This window comes from Stigmatopora argus, chromosome 19 (assembly GCF_051989625.1).
Source record: "Stigmatopora argus isolate UIUO_Sarg chromosome 19, RoL_Sarg_1.0, whole genome shotgun sequence".
Lineage (NCBI taxonomy): Eukaryota > Metazoa > Chordata > Actinopteri > Syngnathiformes > Syngnathidae > Stigmatopora > Stigmatopora argus.
In genome coordinates, this window is record NC_135405.1 from 12,631,643 (window position 1) to 12,654,302 (window position 22,660).

Below are 22,660 nucleotides of genomic sequence, written 5' to 3' on the forward strand. Positions count from 1 at the left end.
GCCCCTAATAAAATCATTTTTATTTATCCTTTTTTTTACTTGTTGACTATAGAAGTGTAACAAATATAATTTCTTAAAAAGTCTGCAGATCAATAATCTCTTTTGGAATCCACAAATAATCTTGATAGAAATGTCCAGCGGTTTCTCGCCGTTATCTGATATTTACAAAGACCAGTCATCAAAATAATACCCCCCAAAAAAGACAATATGAAACCATTTGTCCACAAATGAAAACATTGCATAACCACTAAAAAGGAATGATTTCCAAATATTAACGATGATAAAAGTGGTTCATTCTATATATTTAATTTTCCCCCAAAAGAAATGTCAGATGCACATATTCCTCCCCCAAAAATTTAAATACATCAATAAATTTCATTCTCATGAGTGATTGTCATTTAACTATTATATATGAATCAAAATATAATGAAATATACATCCAAGTTTTCACAATTCTAACATAATGTTATGTGGACAGAATCTTGAAACTCTTAATACGATAAATTATTTCAGTTTTTTTTTTGTTAAAGCGGCCTGACATTTTATTCCTATCGATTAACTTTCAGAAAATGCAATGATTTTTAACTTATTTTTGGCTTAAAATATTTATTTAAAAAAAAGCTTCAGTAGTTAAATATCTTTTTTTACCACCCTGCCTTTTGCAATATCATTCACATTAATCATTTATATCCCCAATTTTGCCAGAAGCTATTTTTAGCAGGTTATATAAACTAGGCAAGAAAAAAAAAGTTGACAATTAAAAAAAAAAAAAAGGAGCGAAAGAGAGAAAAGTTGAAAATAAAACAAAACAAAGAGGTGGAAAAAAACATTAGTATCACAAGACATTTATGACAATAATTAAAACAAAAAAGACCCCATTAACGTTACTGAATCTTACCCCCAAAAAACAACAAAATAACAAAAACAAAAAAATAACCCCAAAAATAAACAACAACAAAATACTGTAATTTAAAATGAAGGCAAAGTCTACTAAATCAACAAAATTGACCAAAAAAAACTTATTGATAAAAAATGACAACAACAGACACTTCCAAAAAATAGCAACAATGAACATAAAATAAAACAAAATCAAAGCAACAAAAAAATAACCCTCCCCCCCAAAAAAATCAATAAAAAGTTGAGGCATGAAACTGAATTCACTTCACATTTGAACGTTCCATTCCCACTCTCATTTGTCTCCTCATTGTTATATTCTTTGAATAATTGCTTCATCTAATCCTCCTTGTTAGCAATATACAATAATAAATTAACACAATCTAACATGACAATCACAAACATAAATTAAACATCCTCCATGACAATATCACCAGTACTCACTTGTCATTTTTGGCGTAGTCATCGTTGTCGTCCGACGGCAAAAACGCAGGAAAAATGTTCACGTTTCTTTAAATTAATGAATCCAGTTGCTGAAATGTGAATCAAATATGTTTCAAGTTGATTAAACAAAATCGACGATCACATCTTCAGGGTTTTAAATAAACAAAGCACAGTGGAATTCAATGCAATTGAGCTCTGTGTCCAATAGGTGTCAGTGTTGTACAAACTAAATGTTCCTTGTTTTTTGTTTGTTTTTAAACTGGAACACGTTCTGGGGGACGATGACTTGCTAAAAAAAAATAGGTTAATTGGATTAAAAATAAAGGAAAAAGTGCCTTTTTATGTCAAGTGAGTCATTTCATTGGCAAATTATTTCACATATATTTTTTGTATGAACCCTTAAAACAATGGGGAGATACAAAAAGTACATGGAAATAGAAATGATTGTTCAAATGGCATTGTTTTGAATCTGACAAGTTCTTAAAGCTACAGCGCTCGTATTTCACGGTTTGTTGTGGCCTTAAAGCGAAGGCACGAGATGAAAAGAGTCTTTTGGGACGCCACGTGATTCATTACGATGACTCACTACGTTCTTGTCGGCTGAATAAATGCGAAGAGAAAACAATGAAAACAAACGACAAAGTTGAGTGATGACTTGTCCGGTAAAAAAAAAGAGTTAACGGCCGGAAAACAAGATCAAAAGCAACATTTTGGATCAAAAGAGCGATGCTCGAGGACTAGTTTTACGTTCGATATGAGTTCCGAGTATAAAATTGCTTAAATTAAGGCTTCTCCTTCATTAAATCTGGGTTTTACTAATCTTTTACAGCCCAGAAAATGTGCCAAAATGAAACAAGTGCTAGCTTGATTACGCTACATTGTTGCCAAGTCATACCTAAAATTAAAGATCGGAATCAGGACAGTCCGGATATGTCATAATTTGATAAATATGCACTTATATGAGGATGTAATCAGATTTCCAAGCTCCGCCTCCTGGTGGTTCAAAGCAGACAAAGTAAACGATTAAAAAAAGAAGAAGCTAAAAACCAGATGATTACGGCAACGTCTTGTAAACACGATGACGGGAAGTGACGTCACCAGACGGGTTTTTTTTTTCCTCGTCAATAACGACGCGGGGGCGACGTGGTCCATCTCGCCGTCTTCTCGCCGGCTTTTCCACGCTCCGTGAAAAAAAAAGTCCCGAAAAAACCCGAGAGAAGACGTGGTAAAAGTAGTTCCTACTCCACCTCGTTGGTCTGTTCTGGCGGTTCCTTTCTGATGACGGGCAGAGGATGGGCCTCCGTGTTGAAAACCCAATGTTCCAACGAGACGTGATCGTCGTCCGAAAACAGCAGGTACAAATACCTGCCAAGAAAAATGGAAAGTATGGATTTTTTAATGTATTTTGTTAATTTAGCGGGTTAGCTAACTAATATCGTCATACTTCCCCTGTTTGATAAAGCAAGCAACACCTAGCTAGCGACATTTCCCGCTAGAATAGTGTCAATGCTAACTCGATAGCCTCACATGGAGCTAGACGACCAATTTGTTTTGACTGGGAGGGACGAATGAACAAATACTTTTGTAAACAATCTCCTCATTCATTCGTTAAAAGCCACACCGGAAAAAAAATGTCTCCCGGGATTGCGTGGGTTTTCAACGGGTACTCCAGTTTGCTCCCACATCCCAAAAACATGCATGCTAGGCTAGCTTCTTGAACACTCTAAATTGCGCTTAGCTATGAGTATGATTGGTTGTTTGTCTCCTTGTGCCGTGCGATTAGTTGGCCACCGATTCAAGGTGTGTCATAGTTAGCTGGGATCGGCTCCTGCACCCCCCGCAGTTCAGAAAATGAACAAATGACTGGAGACTATCGTCGAGCCGTTTCCTGAGCCAGTACGGATCATCATTGCGAGGTAATTGTTATCACGATGGCGCCACCCGGAGGTTCCCGCCCCTAATTGACGCTGAGAAATACCGAAAATGTTTAAGGTCAAAGATCAGGTCAAAAATGCAAAAAATCCTACTTGAGCGTCTCGGCCAGGAAGAAGCTCTGCTGCACATTGTCGTGGTTGGGCGTGGCCGCGTAAACGTCCCGGACGCCGCTGTACCCCCCTTCCACCTTACAGTGGCGCTCCAAGGCCTGCGGGATGGCGGGTTCAAAGGTCAAACCTCGACCTTTGGATGACCGGCGCGAAAGAAAAGGTTACCTCCACGGCTTCCCAGCCCCACTCCCTGTATTTCGGGTCGTGGGTGAACCTCCACATGTACATGTACGTTTCGATGACTTCGGGCCGCAGGATGAAGTACTTCTCGTTCTGCCGGGTGGAGATGGCCTCCACGCCGCCGTCAAAACGGAACGTCTCGGGTCCCAGCTTTAGCGCTAGGCGGGAAAATGAGGGAAAACGTCAGTGTGTGTTGGCGAAAGGAAAGCGGGGAGGCGTGTCCCGAGGCCGGTACCGGTTCTGGTGTAGGACTCGTGGCAGGTCCTGGCGATCTCGGCCGCTTGCTCCATCTGGTGGCCCGTCTTGTCGTCGGGCGCCCCGTCGGCCCCCAGCGCCACCATGCCGCCGGCGAAGCAGGTCAGGTGACCCATTTTGTGCTCCAGGAGGCCCCCCTTCCACTCCGCGATGTACGTCAAGCCGCCGCTGGACTTCCTTATTAGGTTGCTTTCGATGGCCTGCAAAATAGGAGGACAAAAATATTAATGTAAAAAAATGCTTACATTTTACTACATGAAATTTGGCAAAAAAAAGTCTTGCTTTGACATAAACAAAAAGTCTGCCATTTTGGTTTCAAGTTTTGTACTCCGAATTTAACACAAAAATTCAGGCCCCAAAATCTGTTTCACACAAAATCGGCCATTTTGGCTTGAAACCACGTGTCAAAGTGGCGGCCGGGGGGCCACATCTGGCCCGCCGTATTATTTTGTGTGGCCCGGGAAAGTAAATGATGAGTGCCGACTTTCTGTTTTAGGATCAAATTAAAATGAAGAGTATAGATGTATATTATATTTCCTGATTTTGCCTCTTTTAAATTAATAATTGTCATTTTTTAATCCATTTTTTCTGTGTTTTTAGTTCAAAAATCATTTTGTAAAATCTAAAAATATATTTTAAAAAGATCAAATAAAAATAAACATTGTTTTAGATATATAAAAAACGGAATATTCAGGGCTTTTAATCAATTTATTAAAAAAATCTAAATATTATATCTAAAATGGTCCGGCCCACGTGAAATCGAGTTGACGTTAAGGCGGCCCGCGAACCAATCTGAGTCTGACACCCTTGCTCTAAACTCTTTTCCAGAATTTAACCCCCCAAAAAGTCCCCAAAGCCTGTTTCACTCATTTCCATGAAATTTGGTAGACAAGTCCATCATGTCTTAAAACCCACAGGACAAGTTTTCTTTTAATTTGAAGAGATGATTTTAACGATATACTCCTTTCTAAAAAAAAAAAAGGCCCAAAAATCTATCCCTTTATGAAATTTCCTTGTAAGCGAAGACCCCAAAAAAGACTCAAGATGCTTTCAAATCCACAGAAAGCCACCCATTTTGACGTGGAGAAAGGTGACATCGTATCTGATCGCATTAGCGCCGCCCCCTGAAAACAAGACAGCCAAGCAAGACGCTCATCCACTTTTTCCCATCTCCCTCTCGATAAATAAATCACTTTTAATCCGGAAGATCAAGAGGGATTACGGGTAAAGTATCTCCTCAAGATTAATGTTGCGTTCAAGATGCTACGTTGACATCTCGCGCTCGTTCGTGTGTGTGTATTTGTGTGTGTGTGCGATCCTCCGTCAGATTAATCCGATTGTTGTTGTCGTGCAAAAGTGTGTGTTTGGTATTCATCTGCGCTACGCTACGCTACGCGAGCACGCCGCCATCTGCTCCGACTCGAATAACGCGTCGGCGCGGCGACCGAGACGACACCGCCTTCGCACCTTCCCAATAAAAATAACTGACAATTACCGAGAGCCAAACAAAGACGTGCGAGGAAGACACAAATATTGGTTGGCGGCCTTCCAGGACCCCAAAAAAGTGGGAAAATGCGCCCCTGAAAATGACAAGTGCTCAACCGGGTGCGCGTGGGTTACCTGCAGGGCGTCGTAATACATCTTCTTGGCCTCCTCGTCCGTCTTGTCGGACATGAGCCAGGCTTTCAGCAGGTACTCGTAAAAGCTGTCGCCCAGGCCGCCCACGGACACGTGATCTGGAAGACACGTAGATTAACGTCCTGCCCTTCGCCGTCTTTCTTAGGCGCCGGGGCGTTCGCGGTATGTCAAAACGTCAACGCGGGAGTGCGTGGCGGGTGACGACAGGTGACACCCGCGTTGATAATGAAGATGAGTCAATCAAGAGAATTTATTAAAGGTCAAATACTTGAAGTATGTCTTCAGTCATTTTTGCTTATTAGCCAAAAAGCACATATTTTTGTGATTTAAAATGAAGAATTTAAATTTGAAAAAATGCATATCACAAAAAAGGATATTAAAGTATCACTATTTTACACGCATAAATAGAATTAAAAAAATTCCTGCGATAAACATGTTAGTCAGCAGATGGCCCTAATTGGCCTGCCAAGCGTACATTGTATTCCATATATTACAATTGGGAATAGCAACACCTCATCGTCAAAGGACAGACGACACGATTGGTTCTAATTGCAATTTGAAGTATTAATGTTATGGCGTGGATATCACGTACGTATTTTACATATATATTATATTCACGACTTGATTTTCTTTTCCTCTACTTTAAGGGTGTCAAACTCGGGTTTGTTCGCAGGCCGCAATAACGTCAACTCAATTTCCGGACTATTTTTGAAATAATATTTTGATATTTTTTTCAATTTAAATCGGATTTAAAAAAACTGCATCAAAAGCCCTAAATATTCAGTTTTTTATAGATCTTAAAAAATGTTTGTTTGATATTTTTTTTCTTCATAAGGGAAAATATCTTTTAATCATTTGTTTTTCATTTCAAAAGGAAACAACATATTTTTGGATATATGTTCAATATTTAATTGGAAAATGTAATTTTTTGGGGATATTTATTTTTAGATTATACTAAATCTTTTTGAACTAAAAACACAAAAAGTTAAAAAAAGATTAAAAATTGCAATTATTGACTTAAAAAGGGGAAAATCAGGAAATATAATATACATCTATAATCTTCATTTTATTTTGATCCTAACACAGAAAGTCGGCCCTCATGATTTACTTTCTCGGGCCGCACAAAATGACGCGGCTGGCCAAATTTGGCCCCCGGGCCGCCATTTTGACACCCGTGCTCTACTTCATAGCTAATCTTATTATCGTCGTTAGCTCTTCTCCGTAGCGCGGAAAAGAAGCCATTTTGAAAGAGGATGTTTTGGATGCTAATGGAGTGACAGATGCTTTAAATAGAGCATGATGGGAAGTCATTTGATAAACTAAAGATGGAAAACATTTTCTTAAAGACAGCTGCTCCTCAGCAGATGATAAAGATCCAGTGGTGGGTTTTTGAAATTAATTTTTGGTTGAGACACCCCGAGGTCATAAATTATGCAGCCCGTGCGTTTTCATGGTAATTACGGAATTAATTTTTGCGAGCCAAATAAGCATTAAATAAAGTTTCTGTTTAGTTGTCGACGATGTTCAAAGTTGGCATTTGAAGGCGGGATCAAAAACAACACAATACTTACGTTGACCCCATTGGCCGCTGTTTGGGTTCAGGTAGTTGGGGTACAGACCCTGAGGTTTATCCAAGCGATTTAGAACTTTACGGATGTTCATCACCTAAAAACAACGAAAAAAATAGCAAGAAATTATGACATGGCATTTTTTTATACGCTATATAAAATAAAAACAATGGAAACAGGGATTCCAAAGGGAGCCTTTTTGTTTATTGGTCTGGAATTTTAACGTTTCTAAATAGATCTTTTGTCTTAACACATTTTAGTAGGCGATTTAATGTCATTGTTTAAGTTAGTTGCAATTGTGTTTTGTAGCGGCTAATTGGAGTTCGTGTTGTGGCAATTGGCGTTCTTGTTGTGGAAATTTGGGTGTCTCTACCGTATTTTCACAACTATAAGGTGCACTTAAAAGTCTTACATTTTCTCCAAAATAGACAGGGCGCCTTATAATCCAGTGCGCCTTATATATGGAAAAAATTAAAATGTGTCATTCATTGAGGGTGCGCCTTACAATGCGGTGCGCCTTATATATGGAAAAAATCAAACGTGTCTTTCATTGAGGGTGCGCCTTATAGTCGTGAACATACGGGTATTTCCATTTGTGCATTGCTAATGTCCATTTGTGCTTTATTTTTTTAATGCATTCAGACGATGCGCTTCGCCTGACACTTCTCGACAACCGTGAAAATGAGCGATTGACCCTACCATGAATTAACATTACATTTTGAAACTTATTTAGCCGTAGGCGTGGTACCTTCTGAGCAAATTCCGGGTTTCCCGACAGCTTGCTGAGGTGCATAAACTCCAAATGCAGCGTTCCGTACTCGGCCAAAATGCTGCTACCGCCCGACGCCCACGGCCAGTTGCGACCAATCCCGCTGCGCAAATCAAAGACACAGGCACAAAAAAAAAAGAACAATGCGAGAGGCGTTTAAGAGGAAGCTAATTAAGAAGCAACTGTCAAAACATTTGAAGTGTGTCAAAGTGCTTAAGGAAAGACTTTCTTTTTACAAAGACCAGATAAAATATTTCCACCTCTGCCGAAGCAAAGTTAGGCGACTAAACGAGCTTGTTATCTCCCTGGCGCAGTTAGCGGGTTTTCCTTTGACGTTTTCTTTGGGGCTTTTTCTTTCTTTCCACACGGAGTGACACCTAAAGGTCGCTTCGCCGTGGCGTTTGGAGACGGAAAAGAGTCAAAAACTCTCCGTCGGAAAGTCACGCTGGCTTTAAAAAGGCTTTAAAATGTTAACTTTTGGGATTAAGAGTTCAATGGCCGAGCTAGCTTCACGTTAGTCAGCATGTGTCGGCTTTTGGTCAGGGATGCTAACGACTTAGCCGCTAGATGGTTTAGAAAATATTGGCGTTCTGTAAATAAATACATAAAAATAAGGGCTATTTTTGGGACTTTAAGTCGCACCAAAAAATGAATATGTGCTGTCCCTTATTAGATAAATAAATAATACACAATGAATAGGAATAAATATGGATTATAAATCGGATTTTTAAGGCTAATAGTAATGCAAACTGAATTGGACCCCCCTGATGTAAACAGAAGTACCAACTCTATTTGTAACGGCACATTTATTCCCATGACGACTGCGATTTTAATTAGCGCCTGACAAACCGCCGAGTGTCGCCGTGTGCTTGCCGTGGCCCGCGGGGATTGGTTAAAAAAAAGCGAACAGAAAGGAGGATGATTGTTCTTTTTGCGATTTATTGTTCACAGAAGTGAAGCAAAATGAACGAAGGCCACTGACGGAGAAAAATTGGCAAGCTAACATCTGTCGTTTAGCATTTTTATTTAGATTGAGACGTACGTACATTGCAATTATCGGCTGCTAGCTTGGTGATAGTTAGCTTACAGTTCCGAGTTAGCGTCTGACCAATTTTAAATCAATTAATCAAGTGTTTAGCATGGGTAGCTAGCATGGCGGACTTACCTTTTGAGGTTGAGCAGAGCCCACGGGATTCCGGTGGGGGTTTTAAACGCCGGGAGCAGTTTTTCACCCAGTTCCACCGCTTTTCTGCGGTAAACCTGCCAAACAGAGAAACACAACAGTCATTATTTGCAGTAAACTAACAATAAACTTGCACTTTTTAGTTGTAAAAAGACAACCTTTGAGCCTTACCCTCAAGTACAGAGTGATTTCATCAATTTATTTTCATATTCTAAACACATTTGACACAATTAGGTTCAAAGCAATAAGAAATACAAATTAGTTTTGCTGTGTTTATGACTATTTTGTTGATGATTTTTTTTTAAAGTTATAAGTTGGCATTTTGATAGACTCAATTGTGCTCGGCAAATTATCATATTAATCCATAAAGTCGATTAGTTGCAGAATTGAATTGAAGATAGTTTGTTTTTATAATTGGTGCTGATTGGGGTGCCATGTCCATACGAAACCAAAATAACTACAAATATAAATTCCATACTTAACAGAAAAACTGAAAAACTTTTTCAAAGCCATCCTGGTTCTAATCCTAATATCCCTAAAAACCTAAAATGCTAAAAACAAACTTTTTCTAGCGTGAGACGACTCATTTGAAGACTTTTTTTTTTTTTTATTCGGAGAACACAATACTTGGTTCTTACAAGGTTGGACTCCAAGCAACATGGGCAAGTCAGAACCTGTCTTTTTCATGCAAATGCCTCCCTGACATCAACTTGTTCAAGCTTTGTGGGTACTCGGTGGCACGGCGGATGCCAAATTACCCCTCAGCAAGTGTGCGAGTGCGTAACGAGGTGTCAGAGCCCGGTGATTAATGCCTTTAATAACGCGGCGAGCACACGGTGGGGTGGAATAAAAACACTCGCAGGGACTGACGGGAGAAACATTCCAACGCCCCGCGTCCGAGGCCTTCACGCCGCGTGCCAAAGCCGCTTTAATAAGCAAATGAATTATTCAGCAAGACGAGAGAGAGTCGTAATATACGCGCACCTAAAGAGAAAATTAAGAAAATTGTGTTCAATTGTGAGAAGTTTATACAAACAGAATAAGAATTTGTTTAGATTTCAAAACCTGCAAAAATCTGTGTAAAATTTTTCGACCCAAAAATGATAATAAAAAAAATATAGCTGCATTTTAAAAACACTTCAAAATGTAGCTTTAAATGGGCGCACCTAAAGAACTTCAATTTTCTCAAAATTAAGAAAATTGTGTTCAATTGTGAGATGTTTATACAAATATGTAAAGAATTAGTTCAGATTTCAAAACCCACAAAAATGGGTGTAAAATTTTTGACCCAAAAATGATTTTAAAAAATGTTGGTGCATATTAAAAACGTAGTTTTGAATGGGCGCACCAAAAAGACTTCAATTTTCTCAATGGCTCAAAGTGTAACATGTTTAAAATATATTTTTTTATGGTTAAAATTGTGTGGAATTGTAAGATGGTAGTGCAAATATGTATTTGTTAAGAATTTAAAAGATGCAAATTCACGACTCGCCGACCTTCAAAGAGCGTTCTCCAAAGACACGCCGCCGGAGGGCAAAACTTTGCGCCGCTTGACGCCTCCGACCGACTTCCAGAGGAATGAAAAAGTAGGACGCCCCCTTTTTTCCACTCCACATTTATTATCTGGCATCCTTTGAAAACGTCCTGCCGGTCTAGCGTTCCACATTTGCTGACCTGAAACACAAGCGTGGCTTTAACTTTCCCTTTTATTGTTTGGATGCACTTTCAGATGACCTTCTAATCAGAACGGATGGAAAATGGAAGGTCGTAAAGAAGCTTCCCGTTTACGACCACGTCCTTTTTCAAGCCCGTCTACGTAGATCAGCGTTTCCCAACTACTGTGCCGCAATCCAATTTCACCCAAAAATATGACGCTATTAACGACAAATAACCAAGTTTGCCCGGGGGAGATGCTAATTCCATACGGACCTCCTCCACCCAGATGAGTAAAGTTGAATGGTTTTTTTTCCCTTTTCCGTCCATTTGTTTCACTTCAGGAATTGGGGGTATTTTGCTATTCCTTCTGTTATCCACAGCCTCTTGCTTGCTTATTTACCATTTTCCACCTGACAGAGTATAGTTGGGAATTGCCTTTTTTCCCTTTTCCATTCATTAGTTTAGCCTTTTTTTCCATCTCAGCAGGGGGTCTCTTGGTGATCCTTCAGTTTTCCAGTTTGTTGCTGATTCGTGACCATTTTTCCACCTGACAGGGCATAGTTGGAATTTCATTTTTTCCCTTTTCCATCCATTTGTTCAGTCTTTTTTCAACTCAGGAATTTGGCGATCCTTCAGTTTTCCACAGCCTGTTGCTACTTTGTTACCATTTTTCTCCACCTGACAGAGTATAGTTGGGAGTTGCATTTTTTTCCCTTTTCCGTCCATTTTTTTTCACCACAGGAATTGGGTGTCTTTTGCCGAGACTTCAGTTTTCCACTGTTTCTTGCTGATACGTGACCATTTTTCCACCAGACAGAGTATAGTTGGGAATTGCATTTTTTCCCTTTTCCATCCATTTGTTTAGTCTTTTTTCCAAATCAGGAATCGGGGGCATTTTGGCGATCCTTCAGTTTTCCGCCGCCCGTTGCTGATTTGTTACAATTTTTTTCTCCACCTGACTATAGTTGGGAATTGCATTTTTTTCCCTTTTCCGACAATTTGTTTTCCCTTTTGCATCTTTTTATGTTCAGCGTCTCATGCAGGCAGCATCAAATGTAACTTTTGGTGGACGCACAGAGCGCTCGGGTGCGAGACAGCAAGACAGCTTTGCACCCAGGAGAAGCCTGCTGTTGCTTTGTACGCCGTGCCAGTTTTTTTCTCTCTCTCTCGGCGGCTTTATTAGCTTCCTTCAAGGCGGCGAGAACAAGTCAAGCTCAAAGAGCGTCAGAATTAAAAGCTACACGCGGCCCGCTGTGGAACTACGCCCAGATACTCAAGCGGAACCCTACTTGTCTTCGGAAACATTTCCCCTCCCTGCTCAGACATTTCTTACGACAGCGATGAGAAAGATCATAAAAGCATGTCCACACGTGTTAAAAAAATACTTTAAGCTCGTTTTGTCGCGTGACAATCGACACCTGGAGATGCCAAGTTTTCAAAACGAGCTATTTGACATGCAAAAATGGAGTTTGTGGTTAAACGGACACGTGAAGCAAACAAAAACTCTGCAAAAATCAACATTTGACAACAATCCGATTCGTCAAATGATAACTTTAGAATAAAACCTAATGTATTCTCAAATGATTCAGTCATCCTCGTCCTCACGAGGGTGCCGAAGGTGATTTTTGGACGGATTGGACATCTCTCCACTCCTGCAAAATGCCATATTTTTGCTTGTGTGTCATAAATGATTCATAGGCAAAATAGCTTTCTGGGATTTGAATCTGTTTGGTACAGATATCAGAATAGCATTAAAGCCCAATGCCCGTATCTCCCGCGCTCCAAATATTATTTTCTCTACGAACACCACCAAGTGCTGACTCGTTTATTATTATTTTTTTTAAACAATTCACTGTTTAGCAGTCAGCATTCACATTCAAACATAAAACTGCTGCCTCAGTTAAAGACTGACACATGGAAGTCCTGTAACAGGGGGCGGGGTCAAAAACGTGAACAAATTTAAGTATCCCGGGGAGATGTCGAGCAGGGGCTTGGATTTAATGGGTAATTAGAGAAGCGGCAATTAACGATGGACGTTAAGAGACACGGAATACGACGGGTGGAAATGGGAGAAAATTTTTGAAGCATTTATTTAAAAAGATATTTACGAGAAGTATTTAAACAGAATTTGTTTACAACCTTATTTTGTGCTTATTTGTTAGTTTGGCCTTAATTGTTGAATAAGTGTGTTTTAGAATGAGTAAATTTGAGTATTTTTCATATTTTTAGCGCTAGAACAAAAGTGTAAGCGAGGGTTTGACTTTTGTAACCGGCGTATTTTCCCAACGTCAAACATTACAGCTTGCCAAGAGTGGTCATTTGGCTCCAGATGATCAGGTTGTGAATTTTTTATCTCTACTTTTATGAAAGGAAAAATGGTCAAATGTAAGTTGAAACATTGCCTTCAGGCAATAAACGCCATCAATTCATTCCATTTTGTGCCGGAGGAAATGTTGTAAAATACTTTGACTTTCAGTAGACCTCCTTCGCCAAGGCCAAACAAGACAAATTTGCATGGTCTTCATTCTGCATGGGTAAAATAAAATTAAAAATGAATGGGCGCGTGTGTGGGGTGGACGACGACAGTATTGGAGATGTTAATGTCTTTTTTCCGGTTTGTTCACAGTTCCTGTGAATATAGTTTTGGCTAAGTCCCACTAGCTAGCAAACAAATGGCAGTAATGAGAAATGCAGTTGGTGCGGGTTGTAAAATTGAGCCGTAAAATGATGAAAATTCACAAGCTGCCCGTAAAAATGCAAATCATTTGGTATTACCGCAGAAAGTCAGATCTAGCGAGAGAGCCAAATATTGTTTGGCGGTTTTCGAGATATGTTAGCGGATATGGATGATCGCTGCCAGCCCTGCCAGTCAAAATGGATTGGGTGTCTATCTCTGTCTGGGGCAGCTAATGACTCCAAAAAGAATAATATATTTTTTTAAAAAACAATAAAAGTTTGCAATATTTTATTTATAAAGGTAAATCAGGTCATAGAAGGTGAAAAGACCCAGGATATATAGTTACCTGACTACTTATTTATGCGACTACTTACTTATGTTGACTACCTATTTATGCAACTACTTACTTATGTTGACTACGTATTTATGTTGACTACTTATGTTGACTACTTACTTATGTTGACTACTTACCTATGTTGACTTACTTACGTGAGTACTAATTTATGAGTACTAATTTATGTTGACAACTTATGTTGACTACTTATTTATGTGCCTACTAATTTATGTTGACTACTTATGTTGACTTACTTATGTGAGTACTAATTTATGTTGACTACTTATATTGACTACTTATTTATCTGACTAGTAATTTATGTTGACTAGTAATTTATGTTGACTAGTAATTTATGTTGACTAGTAATTTAGGTTGACTACTTATTTAGGTTGACTACTTATTTATGTGACTAATTTATGTTAACTACTTCTGTGATTACTAATATATGTTGACTACTTATTTATATTGACTACATATTTAGGTTGACTACTTATTTATATTGACTACATATTTAGGTTGACTACTTATTTATGTGACTCATTTATGTTAACTACTTCTGTGATTACTAATATATGTTGACTACTTATTTATATTGACTACATATTTGGGTTGACTACTTATTTATGTGACTAATTTATGTTAACTACTTATATTGACTACTTATTTATATTGACTACATATTTATGTTGACTACTTATTTGTGTGACTAATTTATGTTAACTACTTTTGTGATTACTAATTTATGTTGACTACTTATGTGTATATGGTGAAGCTTTAAAACTCATTGTACTGGTATTGTACTACCATAATGAAAACAAAGGCATTTAATTCAATTCAACAATTGATCTACTTCCAACTCTTTTGAGAGAAAAATCCATTTTAATTGGTGAAGTATGATAGAAACCAATTATTTTTTTCTATCTATTGTTCTAATAGTTTCACTTTGCTGAAAGAACTTTATAAAAAAAAAGCTGTAACGTAGATTGAGTTTCTGACCGTCATTATCGATTACCGTAGGGCGATACGGTTGCCGATCCGATCGAGCTGCGTGTTTGAGTGCAACAGTAATAAAGAAAATGCTTTGCCAATAATTATCCGAATGAGAAAGAAAAGAAAAGAAGCGAGACAAAAACAAACGAAGAAACCAACACAGCGCCAAAGAAAGTCAACAGACTTTTCTGAAACGAAACTCAAGTAAAAAGTCTGCAAGGCGAGCGTGTTTGTCCCGATTTAACGACAGAGAACATCTGTGACACTAAAAAATAAATAAAATAAAACAGCAAAGCCAGCTCACTTTATTCCAGCCATTTCACCGTAGTGAAGGCAGTCCAAAGTCAACCGCGCCGTTCCTCGCCAAAGTCGCCAAAGTCGGGCCGAGGACACTCCCGCCTCTTCACCCTACCGGCCTGATGGCGGAAGCTTGCAGCCCCCGGGCCACGCCACGGGTGACCGCCGCCCTTTTAAGGCAAGCGTCCCGGCTTAAAAGCCAGTCGCCGACGCACGCGCGCTTGACATTTCAAGTGGCGGCCGCCAAAAGAAAGTGTTTTGGGGCGCTGCGTTTAGCGGAACAGCTCGGAAATGAGTGCAAAAAAAGCCTCCGGGCAGTCCGACGCCGGGGACCCAAAACGGGCTGCTGATGTGTTTTTACAAGTTTGCTGATGCATTTTTTTTTAAGTTTGAAAAACGCTGGAAGTTGCCTGAAATTTCTTTAAGGACAGATTGTGTTTAAAAAGTCTATGATTGCGATTTATTGATAATTCTTTAGACTCAAAGGCATACCTGTCAACCTCTTCCGATAACTGCCCTTATAAATGATTATGATTCCCCTTACAAACCCCCCAAAAACCTTACAAACACCGCCCAAAAACCTTACAAACACCGTACATCGTACGGTGTTTGTAAGGTTTTTGGGGGGTTTGTAAGGGGAATCATAATCATTTATAAGGGCAGTTATCGGAAGAGGTTGACAGGTATGCAAAGGGCAAAAATGTCCCAATGTCCACAAATGTATATTTTTTACTGTCCAAATTTTTCCTGCCAGTTTCCCAGTACAAATGGCTGGGACGCCTCCAAGTTATAAACCAGCCCTATCCCAATAAAATCTGAAACGGCGATTGACACCGAAGCGCCGGGGCTGGAACAAGATAACACGATAACGGCCATCTGATCTATTTGAGCGATTACGGTCAATGTTAATCGGCTTTTACGGGGTGATATATTAGAGCGATTAAAAAGCAACGTTTCATATCAATACGGGCAGATTTAAAAGTCCACGCAGAGTGCCAGAGTGATTATTTAACCCCGAGCAGATCAATTTCATCTGTTGTGACGATAACAAAGAATTACGTACCACAACAGCAGCAGTATTCGCCATTACAGATGAAGTCCTTTCGACAACGTATTGGCCCAACACTAGTTGATAAATACTTATTTATTATGTTGACTACTAGTTATCTGTTATGTTGACTATACTACTTATTTATTTAATTATTTTTTATTATCATTTATGGTTTATTTATGTTTGTCTGTTGTTGTGTGCACTTCCGTACTTATTTATGTCTTTGACTACTTATTTATTGCTCATTTATCTGTTCATTTGTTTGTGTGTTGTTGTTATTTGTGCACTTCCCTACTTATTTCTATTGTTGATTACTTATTTATAGATTTTTTTATTGTTATTATTTAGTTGTCTGTTTGTTGTTGTTGTTATTTATATTGTTGACTACTTATTTTTTATTGTTATTATTTAGTTGTCTGTTTGTTTGTTGTTATTTATGTTGTTGACTACTTATTTATTGATTATTTATTTTTATTATTTATTGCTTATTTATCTGTTCATTTGTTTGTTGGTTTTTGTTATGTGTGCACTTCCTTACTTATTAATTGATATTTTTATTGTTATTATTTATTTGTCGGTTTGTTTGTTGTTGTTGCTATTTGTGCACTTCCCTAATTATTTATGTTATTGACTACTTATTTATTGATTCTTTATTGTTATTATTTATTTCTTATTTATATGTTCATTTGTTTGTTTGTTGTTGTTAGTTGTGCACTACCCTACTTATTTATATTTTTTGACTACTTATTTATTTATTTAATTATTATTTATTTGTCTGTTTGTTTGTTGTTGTTGTTGTTATTTGTATTTATGTTGTTGACTAATGCTGTATTATGTTGACTATTATTTATAATTATTATTTTTTGATTCTTTATTTGTCTGTTTGTTATTTGTGCACTTGGTGGCGAAGCATTAAATCTCATTCTACTTGTAAAATGACAATAAAAGCATTCAATTGAATTCAATTGAAAAGGCGGAAAAACTGTAAATTTAGACGCAGGATGAAATCAAAGCCTTCCCGCATTGACACGATTCGCCGTTTTGCTCAGCGCGCCAGAAGACAAGCCGCCAAAATACATCAAGGAAAGAAAGACGAGTCCCGGAGTGCGCCGAAGCCGACGGCTACAAAAAACAGCGGCGGCGGCGTGCGGAAAGCGCAAATAAGAAGCGATCGCCTAAAACCTTGACGATAGGCCGCTCGCTCTCGGCGAGAGTCGGATGATGGAAAGCGAGGCGGCGCCGACGTCCTGATGGCGACGGTGATAAAGCGACTTTACGGGGGGAAGAAGAAGAAATCAGCCAAGGAGGAGCTTTGACGGGGCGGAAAAAACAACAACAACAAACTCATAAAATGGGAGTTTATGTCCCAGCAGACTGCTGCGCTTCAGCATTACTTTGGGAAAAGTAGACAAAATGACAGAGGGGGTCACAGATTTTGGTTTGGGGGAAGAAAATTGGGATTTTGGTGTTCCTAAAAAATGTCTAAAAATGTTGTTTTTTTACCACTGAAAGCACGGAAATGCCTCAAAATGAATAAAAATGATCAAAAATCAACAGGAAACGCCCCACAATTGAGAGGATTCAGCCTTACTTTGGGAAAAGTAGACAAAATGACAGAGGGGGTCACAGATTTTGGTTTGGGGGAAGAAAATAATGATTTTGGTGTTCCTAAAAAATGTCTAAAAATGTTTTTTTTGACCACTGAAAGCACGGAAATGCCTCAAAATGAATAAAAATGATCAAAAATCAACAGGAAACACCCCACAATTGAGAGGATTCAGCCTTACTTTGGGAAAAGTAGACAAAATGACAGAGGGGGTCACAGATTTTGGTTTGGGGGAAGAAAATAATGATTTTGGTGTTCCTAAAAAATGTCTAAAAATGTTTTTTTTGACCACTGAAAGCACGGAAATGCCTCAAAATGAATAAAAATGATCAAAAATCAACAGGAAACACCCCACAATTGAGAGGATTCAGCCTTACTTTAGGAAAAGTAGACAAAAGGACAAAGAGGGTCACAGATTTTGGTTTGGGGGAAGAAAATAGTGATTTTGGTGTTCCTAAAAAATGTCTAAAAATGTTGTTTTTTACCACTGAAAGCACGGAAATGCCTCAAAATGAATACAAATGATCAAAAATCTACAGGAAACGCCCCACAATCGAGAGGAAGTTACCCAAAGTCTACAAAAAGTGAGCCAAAATGGCCGCAGAATCCACAGCAATCTCCAAATTCATCGTCTCAATTCCAAGTATACGACGGTGACCTTCCCGACATTTCCAATCTTTTCCGCCTATTTTTTTTCCCCCTCCCTCCCGCGAATATGTCAGAGTCGTTAGCCGGGCGCTAACCGCCATTCGGAGCCACTCCGCCGAGTGACCTTCATCGGCGGAGAAGGCCACCAATCAGCCGCCTTCGCCGACGAGCCGGACGAGCGAGGGGGGGGGGTGGAGGCGTGCGATGACTTTTGAGTGCTGCGTATTGATTGGCTCATTAAAAAAAAAGAAGAAGAATTCACGAGCAAGTACTGAGGAGGGATAACGAGTGTCACAGTTTGCTCTCGGCGTGAGGCCATCGCGCGACGCCATCGTTCGCTACCTGCGCCGATTCCCGTCAAGAGCTTTCCGTCCTGGTTTCTACACGCCAATCAAACCCTTTTAATCCCCCAAAATGATTATTAACATTATTCATGGCTCACGTGCTGTTATTCCAAGTCTAAATTTACATTTTTTTTCTCTCACCCCGACACTTTTAAGTATCTTTTTCGAGAGCAGCCCGATTTTTACGTCCGCCTCGTCGGCGCGCCTATTAAATTCCGCGCGAACAATACGATTTATTTTCACGAGCATCCTCAAAGAGTTTTTACGAGCCGCCGCGGCAACAAAAAAAAAAACCACGGCTGGCGTCGTCTTTTGTTCATCTTTCGGCTCGCGAGCGAACAAACGGGGGGAACGAGACGCGAGCAAACACGCTCGTTGACTTCTGATTTGTTCGTATCGGCGCCAATGTTTCCCTACAGGAACGCAATGAAATTGGATGTAATGAGTTGAGGGGGTTTCCGACGTTTATGAGCTGTACAAAGTGAGATATTAACAACGGGTAATGGAAAATCTCTTTTATCTGTTATTTCCCTTGTCTTCTACATTGGTCTCATAACACGGGTTAATTAGATTACATGACAGGAATTTCTACTAACAACAGCAATTAGAAGCTATGGAAAGCAACATGCATTTCTAATAAGCCCACATTGATTTTTTCTATTTTTTCCCATGATGCTAAGCGAACGCAAATCACACTGTTTAACTTAAAAATGGTTTTAAAAATGGTAAGACATTTTTTTAATCACATAATGCTTTAAAATCTTTAAGTCTCAGGTCAAAAAGTCTATATTTTGCTTTCTGTACGTTTTTTTAAAAAAATGGCCCGATGGATAAGTGGTTAGCACCTGAGCCTCGCAGTTCTGGGATCCTGGGTTCAAATCCATGTCAGTCCACCTGTGTGGAGTTTGCATGTTCTCCCCGGGCCTACGTAGGTTTTCTCCGGGTACTCCGGTTTCCTCCCACCTTCCAAAAACAAGTATGCTAGGACCGGTTGGACAATCTAAATTGACCCTATGAGTGATTGGTTGTTGTTTGTCACCTGATGCCCTGTGATTGGCTGGTCACAAACTCCCCCACATCATGCCCCAAGTCAGCTGGGATAGGCTCCAGCACCCCCTGCCATCCTAGTGAGGATAAAGCGGTTCAGAAAATGAATGAATGAACTTAGCATTTTCGCCAAAGTCCTAGCATTGGGCAACACTAGTCAATCATTGGATAAAAAGGTTTTAGATCTGATAGGAATCACGTAATTTTCAAGGGAACGGAATCGGGTAAATAAAAAAAAAAGAAGAGTTTTTTAAAATATATTTGGATATTTTGAAGTATTAACTCATTGACTAGCGTAGTGAAATGGCTGCAGGATAGACTATAAAATCTAGAAAACACTTAAAGTCTTGGGAGCAAAAAAACATGCTGGATTTGCTTGATTCCTAATAAACAAGTGGACACCTTAGGTCATCTGGAATTGCTTTGTGGGATGTTGCAAGAAAGTGAAAAACAAGGAGCAGAGTGAGAGCGCATTCATTACGGCCCATTGTTATGCTCCTCCTCACCTGTGCAACAACAAATGGTCGGAAAATCGCAAGTGTGCTCAAACTATTATTTTATTGAAATTCCATCACCTTGGAGGCTACTTTTGTCATTCCGGACTTCACTCAAACTCGAATTTCTTTGGAAAAAGGGCAAAAACAGTATGATGGTAATCCCTCGTTTATCACGGTTAATCGGTTACGAGACTTGCCGGAATAGGAAAATAACAGTGATGTAAAGAAAGTGTTTTTTTATGGGGGATTTATTATTATTTGCTTTGGTAAAACCGTCTCTATCCTATTATATATTGTATCATGACAATAAAAGCATTGAATTCAATTTAGTTATTTAACTCCTGGACGTAAACACTGCCCTCTAGCGGCCAGTGAAATATTATCCAATGGTGACTTGGCTTCCTCTCCCTATTTTCTGTTTGTATATTTTTTTTTACTCTTCCTATATTTGTTGAATTTGCAATAATGAGGTGATTTTGATCCGTTTGGTTTCATTCCTGTGACAGATTTAGATGTATTTTTTTTACTCCAAGAAATTCAATTGCTACAAAGACAACAAAATAAATAAATATATCCTTCCATTGAAACGGAATAAAAGACGCATCAAATGCTGCATGAATTTTTCTGACTCTTCCGCGCCGACAGTCTTACGGAGCTCCAAATTATTTTATTTTTTTCTCCCCCTCCCGCAACACACGAAAGCGAAGACGTAGCAAGGCCTCGCTGGCTCGCCGAGGACACGAAATGAAGCTAAAAGGCAGAACAACATCGCCAATCAAGGCTGCAGTCAAATCTCTGGTGATTCAGCCTATTTTTTTTTTAGATCAGCGCGCACCGTAGCCCGAGGTTTTCAAAAGCTCTTCGGCAGTCGGGATTGGCGGGCCGCACAGCTATTGATTTTGTAGCGCAAAGTTCTAATTAATTAGGAAAAGAAGCATATGATTAAAAAGAAAACAGCAAAAACCTTGCCGGCCGATGCCGTTTCTAGCCTTAGAATTGCTTCTCCATATTTAAAGCCTTTTATCATGATATGTTCTATATTTTCTGATATGTCAACGGAGGCCTGCAGCGATACAATCGATTTAAAGTCATTGGAAAACAACAAAGTGCATGTGAGGTGCATGAATCATTTTTGTAGGGCGTTTTCACTTTTTTCTTGGATTATTTGTGACTGTAAAGGGCGGGGCCTGTCAGTGAAAGGGGCGGGGGCTGTCAGTGGATGGGGCGGGGTCTGTCAGTGAAAGGGGCGTGGTCAAATGAACTGAGTGGCCTTATTTGTGTCTATCGATTATTATTATTATTATTTCTAAAAGGTAATAGTAGTTCACCCTACAATTATTTGTGACTTTAAAAGGTGGGGCCTGTCAGTAAAAGGGGTGGGGGCTTTCAGTGGAAGGGGAGGGTCCTGTGAGTGAAGGGGGCGGGGTCTGTCAGTGAAAGGGGCGTGGTCAAATCAACTGAGTGGCCTTATTTGTGTCTATTGATTATTATTGTTATTATTATTTCTAAAAGGTAGTAGTAGTTCACCCTACAATTAGTAACGCTTGTGCATTAATTATGGGTTTTTAAAAAAAATTAAATTCATATTGGACATAAACTTTCAAGCTGAGGGACAATGTTGGAAATTGGAGAATTAATGTTGCAGAAATATGCATATGAGATCAAATGTATGAATAATTTGATGGCTCTATTTTGGGGGGAAAAATCAATGATGCAAATAAGTGATAAATAACTGGTAGCAATTTAACAATCAATAAGTACATCCATACATAAAAATAATTTTAAAAAGCCTTGTGCAATAAAAAATATTCATGAATCTAAATAAAAGGAAATTGGATGGGAAATGGATTGGATGTCTATTGGCGTCCAAGGGCGTTTTCAATATTAATTTCCCTCTCTTGCTATCTAGCACAACAAATAATCGTAGTAAAGTTCTTACCTCTTTCCCGGACAAGTAGTACGCCGACAAAAGTCCTCCCACGAAGCGGATGTTGACCTCAAAAACGGATACTTCGGCATTCTGCGGCGAGAAAGCAGACGGAATTCAGTAAATCTTGCCTCATTTCTAGTCAAAATGGCGACTCAATCCCAAAGATTTGAAAATGCAGCCCTGCTCTATTTTTTTTTTTTTTTGACTGACAGCCGACCACTTTATTTGCTGTCTCCTACAGATTAGACAACATTTTCCGTCCGGCGCCAACAACAATTTCAATGTTTTCTTCCCGAGTTGCTGATTGCAAAGTTGGATTGTGCCGTTAATTAATCCCCCGCCAAACAAAACAAAACCACGCAATGCGATTTCCTCCGTCGCGGCTAAGCCAAAGAGTACAGAACTTTTTAACAAATAGTACATTTGTCAGGTTTTAGCGGTCGGAGACAAAGAGGAGAATTTATTTTATTTTTTCTCCATTATTTATGTTGAATTGAATTGACTGAATCGCAAACTAAGAACTGTTACAGGAATTATGCGGGATTATTATTATTATTTTTATCAAGCGTTATTATGACAGTGCCTGTTAAAGATCAATTCTTGATGA

At 39.1% G+C, this 22,660-nt stretch overlaps 1 protein-coding gene across 2 annotated transcripts in view; it reads right to left on the reverse strand.

Moving 5' to 3' along the window:
• Positions 1–2: 2 nt before the first annotated feature.
• Positions 3–22,660, reverse strand: part of man1a1 (mannosidase, alpha, class 1A, member 1) — a 76,778-nt gene continuing 54,120 nt past the window's right edge. For both annotated transcript variants that reach the window (XM_077586456.1, XM_077586455.1), the window contains 10 exons: positions 22,063–22,143; positions 8,959–9,053; positions 7,773–7,896; positions 7,028–7,121; positions 5,439–5,554; positions 3,799–4,018; positions 3,549–3,721; positions 3,366–3,481; positions 2,586–2,703; positions 3–1,427 (listed from right to left, as the gene is read on the reverse strand). In XM_077586456.1, the coding sequence (XP_077442582.1) occupies positions 1,407–1,427; positions 2,586–2,703; positions 3,366–3,481; positions 3,549–3,721; positions 3,799–4,018; positions 5,439–5,554; positions 7,028–7,121; positions 7,773–7,896; positions 8,959–9,053; positions 22,063–22,143 (1,158 nt within the window). In that variant the 3' untranslated portion in view covers positions 3–1,406. The remainder of the gene's footprint in view (positions 1,428–2,585; positions 2,704–3,365; positions 3,482–3,548; positions 3,722–3,798; positions 4,019–5,438; positions 5,555–7,027; positions 7,122–7,772; positions 7,897–8,958; positions 9,054–22,062; positions 22,144–22,660) is intronic.